General features: G+C 54.8%; 1 protein-coding gene across 1 annotated transcript; it reads left to right on the top strand.

Moving 5' to 3' along the window:
• The first annotated feature begins 668 nt into the window (after positions 1-668).
• On the top strand, positions 669-7135 carry HOXA9 (homeobox A9). Its single transcript, XM_004702739.2, has 2 exons — positions 669-4641; positions 5712-7135. The coding sequence occupies exons 1-2, from the start codon at positions 4071-4073 to the stop codon at positions 5948-5950; spliced, it is 810 nt and encodes a 269-aa protein (XP_004702796.1). The 5' UTR covers positions 669-4070; the 3' UTR covers positions 5951-7135.

Genomic DNA, 7135 nt, shown 5'->3' with positions numbered 1-7135 from the left:
GCAAGGGCAGCACCAGAACTGGTCGGTGATTTAGGTAGTTTCCTGTTGTTGGGATCCACCTTTCTCTCGACAGCACGACACTGCCTTCATTACTTCAGTTGAAATCGTCTCCAGGTATCTGTGCGCGCGGGGGGCGGGCCAGGCATGCAGGCCCAGGCAGTGCCAGCTGCGGTGGCAACCTCGGCTTTCCTGGCAGGCGCCGGAGCCTCGGCACTACCTCCCTCCCAGCGCCGTTTCAGCCGGCCGGCAGCCCACCACCCCACCCTCACCTAGCCCGGAGCAGGTATGGTCAGGTTAGCGGTGACTTCGCTGACGCCGTGGGCGTGGTAGGAATTCTGGGCCCCCTGGCCATTCAAGGTCAGGGGCGCATGCTTCAGTCCAGGGCCTCACCGCTCTGGACCTAGGCTTGGCGCCTGGAACCCCGGATGTCCTCCGGCGAGGCTGCGACCCTCCAGCCCAAGGCAGAGCGCCAGGGAGTTCTGTTTGCTAGTGGAAAGCCAGGCCTGGCCCGCCGAAGCCCGCTGAAAGAAGCGGGCTGAGCTGCTGGTCTTGCCACTGCTCTGCTAGACAAACGGGGGTAGCCTCTGACTAGCTTCTTTCGTTCCTTCCTTCTCTCCCTCCCTCCTCCTCCCTTCCTCCTTTTTTTAAAACTTCTTTTCTTCCCACCTTCCATTTTCCTTGTTTTTCTTTCATTTTCAGTCTCTCCGTGATCCATTATCTTCTCTTTCTCTGCCACTGGCCATCTTCCCTCTTCCCATACCAGCCCTCTGGAAGGCCGAAGCTGGCTTGGGAGAAGCTGGAAGGGAGGGGGGTCATCTCTGTGAGCTCAGTGGTGGGTGGGGTCCGATGCGGACAGACGTACTCTCGTGGGGCTCTGTGGAGGGCCGTGGGCCTGGCCTGAAGGGCCTGGGGCAGACAAGGCCTCGGTTATGATCACGACCGGGTGGCGGCAGCCTTGCCTTCCTTCTCTGCGGTCAGCCAAGGCAGCCTGGAAGACCGGATTGGGTGGCGGCGCTCACGCGCCCAGGCCAGGCGCCTTTGTGTGCCCACATGCATGGCAAGGAGGCCTGCTCCTGCCTCACTGGCCCCTCGCCAAGCTCGGCAGAGCCCCGTACTGCTCCTCTCAGAGAGCGGGGTTGGGAAGTTCCTCTTAGGCTCTCCAGGCCTGAAAGACAGCCCTGGGGTTCAGCAAGGACAAACGAACCCCACTAGGGCAAAGGCTTGGCGGCTTGCTTTCCAGTAGGTTCTATCAGGTTCGAAAAGTGTTAGATAGGGTACCCTAGTTCGACCAGGCTATATTTTAAATAGGGAAGAGGAATTCCAAATGCCAGGACCTTGGGATATAAACTTGAATCCTTGCTCCAAGTTGTAGTCTACGTTCGAAGGGCCATTCTCACTATTGGAAACTGAAAACAACCTTCTTTCCCTTGGTGCATACATCCAAACTTGCTTCCCTTCCCAGCTCTACCTGGGGGCCCAGGTGCTGTGTGCATGGTGCCCGCAGGTCAGGATGCCGGTCTCTGAATGTCACACATCTGGCTCCCCTTCTGCCCTCTGCCAGACTTGGACAGTGAGTTGATTTCCTAGACCAAGGCTTTGGAAGGACTCTCCAGTGAGAATGGAGAGGCTCTCAATTATAGCCACTTCTTTTTTAAATGCACAAATAATCCTCTTAACTTCCCAAATAAAAACACACAAAAGCCTGAATATTTTTATTCCAAACCTCTTGGCTGAGGAACAACAAAATTTGGTTTGGGGTTTTTGCCTTTTCTTTTTCCTTCTGGGCATAAATAATAGTAGTTTAATATGCAAAGCCTACTGATTATTCAGTAACTATTTTAGGTCTAGAGTCATCTAAAGGAACATCCCATTTTTATGAAAACAAAACAAAACTAACAACCATTCAATGCCTTCCTGGGTACAAAACTTGACAAAGGTGGCTAGGCCCACGAATCTGTTTGCAGACAGTCAAATTCGGAGGGAAATTGTTTTCCCAAGACCTCTTTTTCTTCATAGAAATCTCAGAGGCCAGGAGGACTGCCGCTTTGGGGGACATCTTAGGCTGCGGAGTGGGTGGAAATAGAGGACTTTCTACAGAAAGGAAAACAGCCGGGAAGGGGGCCGAGACGGCCTGGACTGGCCACGTCGGAGGTCATTGTGTCGGCCACTTCCCTCTTCCCTGGCCAGGCACAGGCTCTGGGAAAAGCTTACTCCGTAGCAATAAGGCTGCAGGCTGTGCCTTTCTCGAGATTAGGGGGGCTCTTGGTGAGAAGGCAGAAAAGAAAAGAGAAAAGAAGAAAAGATCAGGGAGCCGGCCTTGCTGCCTAGCCCTTGCAGAGAGGGAAGGGAGCTAATGAGAAACACACTCTTGCAGGCCCAGAATTCACAAGCACGTGAATTTAATTACACCATTTCTAGGAGTCCAGCTTGCTGTTTGAAATTGGGATGGTGGGTGTTTTGTTTTGTTTTGTTTTTCATTTCCAATTAACAGAGAGGCTGTGGTCTTTGTATTTACCCCCAAAGGCTTTAAGGGGTGAGGAATCCTCTTCCAAGACTTCTGAGGTACCCAGGCCAAGAGATTAAAGTCAATGCCCCGTGCTCCTCCTGTTAAAATTTCTCACCCTGGACTTGAGCTGCAGCGCCTGGCTTTGGGCTTTGAGCTTTGTAATGCTCTCTGTCTAGCCAGTAACTGGGGCGCAGGGCGGCGACTGGCAGCAAGGACAAGCCTTATTGAAGGCCTTATTCTGGGTCTAGGGTCCCACCACTACCGGCTCCCTGGTCACTAGAACCGTGGGTCTCTTAGGTGGGACTGCTTTGTCGCTTACCAGTGCCGCGGACATGTCTCCCTGCGCCGGTGGTTGGTTCGGGGAGCACCCCGAGGCTGGCAAAGCACAAAGTTAGGGCCCTCAAAGAAGTCAGAGACCAGGGTCCGGCGACTCTAGATTTCAGGCTGTCCCGGAGCCAGACTCTCCTGGTGCGTTTATGCACCCGGCCCCGCACCAGCCCGCAGAGCGCGGGCCTTGAAATCCTTCTCCCCAGTGTGGCCGCTCCCGCCCAGGCCAGCGTGCTGCTCATAGGGGGACTTTCTCTGGAGGCGCCGCTGTGAATTAGGGGCTGCCAGGATGCCTGGCCTCGCGCCCCAGGCGGCCAGATTTGGGGGCTGCTGCAGTCGGGGGTCCTCCTCCAAGGCCTGTCCCTGCCTGGCATGCTTGGCCCAGGGGCGGCGGCAGACAGGCAGCTGTTTTGGGAGGGTGACTGGGTTGAATTTGACTTTTCATGGCCGGCCGGTGGTAAACTGGCATCTCCTGGGGCCCGCAGGGATTATTTACATGGCTCTCACCAACCAAACACAACAGTCTAATTTAACCTTTCCAAGTCCTCATAAATTTTTACAGCTGGGAGCCACTGAGGCAAACGAATCTGTTGGTCGTTCCGGACTTCCCACCAGTCTGCGTGGCTTCTGAAACAATAACTCCTTATGAAATATCATAAATATATATTTAAATACAGTAGAGCGAGAATGCGATGTGGCTGCCTTTTTTATGGTTTCAATTATTGTCTAATTTTATGTGAGGGGCTCTGCTGGCCGCATTTGCACGGGGGACCCGCGCCTTCCTGATAGCGTGATTAATTGTGATATAAAATAGTCCTCTTAAGGTGTGTGTGTGTGTGTGTGTGTGTGTGTGCGCGCGCGCGTGCACGAGCGTGTCTGCTGGTGCTAGTGGTTGGGTGTACACAGGCTAGACCCGATTTGATCTTTTAATCTTTGCTGGCCGCAATTAAAACAAACCTGATTGTAGAGCGGCGCGATTCCTTTGCATAAAAACATATGGCTTTTGCTATAAAAATTATGACTGCAAAACACCGGGCCATTAATAGCGTGCGGAGTGATTTACGCGTTATTGTTCTGCTTGGCGGGCACGTGACGCGCGCGGCCAATGGGGGCGCGGGCGCCGGCAACTTATTAGGTGACTGTACTTCCCCCCTGGTGCCATCAAGTTGTTACATGAAATCTGCAGTTTCATAATTTCCGCGGGTCGGGCCGGGCCGGCCGGGCACGGGGCACGGCGATGGCCACCACCGGGGCCCTGGGCAACTACTACGTGGACTCCTTCTTGCTGGGCGCCGACGCCGCCGATGAGCTGGGAGCGGGCCGCTACGCGCCGGGGGCCCTGGGCCAGCCCCCGCGGCAGGCGACCGCGCTGGCCGAGCACCCCGACTTCAGCCCGTGCAGCTTCCAGTCTAAGGCGGCAGTGTTCGGCGCCTCCTGGAACTCGGTGCACGCGGCGGGCGCCAACGCCGTGCCCGCCGTGTACCACCACCACCACCCCTACGTCCACCCCCAGGCGCCGGTGGCAGCAGCGGCGCCGGACGGCAGGTACATGCGCTCCTGGCTGGAGCCCACGCCCGGCGCGCTCTCCTTCGCGGGCTTGCCCTCCAGCCGGCCTTACGGCATTAAACCTGAACCGCTGTCGGCCAGAAGGGGTGACTGTCCCACGCTTGACACGCACACTCTGTCCCTGACTGACTATACTTGTGGTTCTCCTCCAGTTGATAGAGACAAACAGCCCAGCGAAGGCGCCTTCTCCGAAAACAATGCTGAGAATGAGAGCAGCGGAGACAAGCCCCCCATCGATCCCAGTAAGTGTCTCCTCTGGCCCGCCGGCTGCCGCCGCCTCCACGCCGGCCACCTGGATCTGCCTGCCGGCCCGCCAGCTTTTCTGGAGTTTGCCTTCGCCCGCGCCGGGCGCCTCCGGAGCGGGCCCTCAGAGCCAGAAGTTGCTGTTTTGGACGCCTCGGACGGGACCCACCCCCCCAAATACGGAGAGCCATGACAGTGGGCGCCCGGTTGGGGGAGGGGAGGCTGCAACTGCCGCAGCCGCCCCGAGAGAGGGGGCGGGGCAGGACGCTGCGCGCCCGCCGAGACCCGGGCCCCTCTTCTCGACCGCGGCCTGGGACCGAGAGGCTTGGGACTGTTCCTGGAACGCAGCGCCGAGCGTCTATTGTGAGGCTAGATTGTCCTGGCGCAGCGGCGGGGACGGGGCAGCCGGTCCGAGGGCGCTGGGGGGCGACAGCCGACCCGACCCTCCACTCCTTGCCTTCAGTCGGCGGCGACGTAAATCCTGCTTCAAATGAGGCTGCAGGCGGCCGGCGGCCAACGAGGGTCCCCATTCCAGATTATGCAAATCAGTTGGGGTAGTGATCTGTGGCCTTGAGGAGCCAAGGGGGGCCCCAGCCCGCCTCCCCACCTCCTCTGGGCTCCCATGGGGTTCACCCAGGAGTGGGAAGAGGAGAATGAAAGATGGGGAAGGGAAGCCAGTGAGAGAGAGAGAGAGAGCGAGAGAGAGATCTTGCTACAGCAACGCCGAGCCGAGCTATGTGGTTGGTTTCCCTCTAAGTGGCCAGATCTGTTTCCAAATCCCAGCCTTTTCTCAAAGTGGAGGAGAGAGGGGAACCGGACGGAGAACAGACTAGTAGCACGGGCCAGAGAGCTGAAGGGGGGGGTGGAGGCAGCGGCAAAACGGAGGACAATTATGAGTGACTGTCCCTGCGTGTGTCTGGCAGGCTTCCATGTGTCCTAGGCTGACCCGCCTTCTCTGCCTTCTCTAAACTACGCAGCAACGTCCTGCTGCTTGGCCCGAGTTCCCTGGAGGCTCCCGGAGGCCTCAGCCTGAGGACTCTTCTAAACCGGTGTCTCTCTCTCTCTGCAGATAACCCCGCAGCCAACTGGCTGCACGCACGCTCCACGCGGAAGAAGCGCTGCCCCTACACTAAGCACCAGACGCTGGAGCTGGAGAAGGAGTTTCTGTTCAACATGTACCTCACCAGGGACCGCAGGTACGAGGTGGCCCGGCTGCTCAACCTCACGGAGAGGCAGGTCAAGATCTGGTTCCAGAATCGCAGGATGAAAATGAAGAAAATCAACAAGGACCGAGCAAAAGACGAATGACGCACTTGGGGTTCATTTAGAAGAGAGCTAGAGAGGAGAAAGAAAGGACTACTGGGGGCCCCTGCCCTTGTCCCTGCCCCCCACCCCAGCCTCCACCACCCTGCACCAAGCAGCACTAAACCCCAGGTCTCAGCTCCCCAAGGCAAAACCCTGCTCAGGCTGGTACCTCGGCCTGTTGCTTTCATGGAGGAGGTATTGTAAGCCTTCCATTTTCTATAAGGTGACAAAGGGGGTGGGGGGCGCACTGGTACTGGTGGCTGACCGTGCAAACTTGTATATATCTCTTCAAATAAATCTACCTGTTCCTGCTAAAACAACAACAAAAAAAGAACTACCTTTTAATGATGCACAACTGTTGACGGCGGGCTGTGTAGTTTTTAGACTGCGTAGTTAATTTAATTTGCCCTTTGTGCGGGCTGGGCGATCTGCAGAGATACTTGAACACTGTGTTTTATTGTGGTAATTATGTTTTGTGACTCAAACTTCTGTGCTGGGTGATGTACCCGTTGTGATTGTGGAAGCTAGAATTCAATTTGAACTCAGGTTGTTTATGAGGGGAAGGTGGTGGTGGGGGGATGACAAAAAATAAACGGAAAAAAAACCCCAGTCGCATAGAGATAGCTCTGTAGTGGAAAACGTCTTCTGTGTAACTAGGCAGTTAACCTTTGATTGTAAACTAGCTGTAAGGATTTCCCTATGAAATAAAAATGTTAAAGCAAATGAAGGGTTCTCCAGGATGCATTGATTCATAGCTCTCTCCACTGTGGAAATGCAGGCATTTTTTGCGGGGGAGGGATGTCTTTATGCTCTATTGTCCTGTCTTACCTGTTGTATATATGTAATATGTATATTAAAGGAAAAGTACACAATCAGACAAACTTGAATATTGTTTTCCCATCAGGCAAACAGGAAATTCGGAGCTATACATGTGTGCAGAAGGTTACTACCTATGGTTTACATTTAATTTTAATCAGGAGGGAAATGAATGCTTATTGTAACGGAGTTAATTTTATTGATAATAAATTACACACTATGAAAACGCCACTGGGCTACTGTTGATGAATCTGGGGTTTCCGTCGGGTTGAATATACACTGTCTATTTTGCAATAGTTACCTCAAGGCCTACTGACCAAATTGTGTTGAAATGATATTTAACTTTTTGCCAAATAAAATATTTTGATTCTT

Source organism: Echinops telfairi, unplaced genomic scaffold, assembly GCF_000313985.2.
Source record: "Echinops telfairi isolate 266 unplaced genomic scaffold, ASM31398v2 ScPeMD7_23;HRSCAF=83, whole genome shotgun sequence".
NCBI lineage: Eukaryota > Metazoa > Chordata > Mammalia > Afrosoricida > Tenrecidae > Echinops > Echinops telfairi.
The sequence above is the reverse complement of the archived record's forward strand: the minus strand, read 5'-3'. Positions and strand labels throughout refer to the sequence as shown.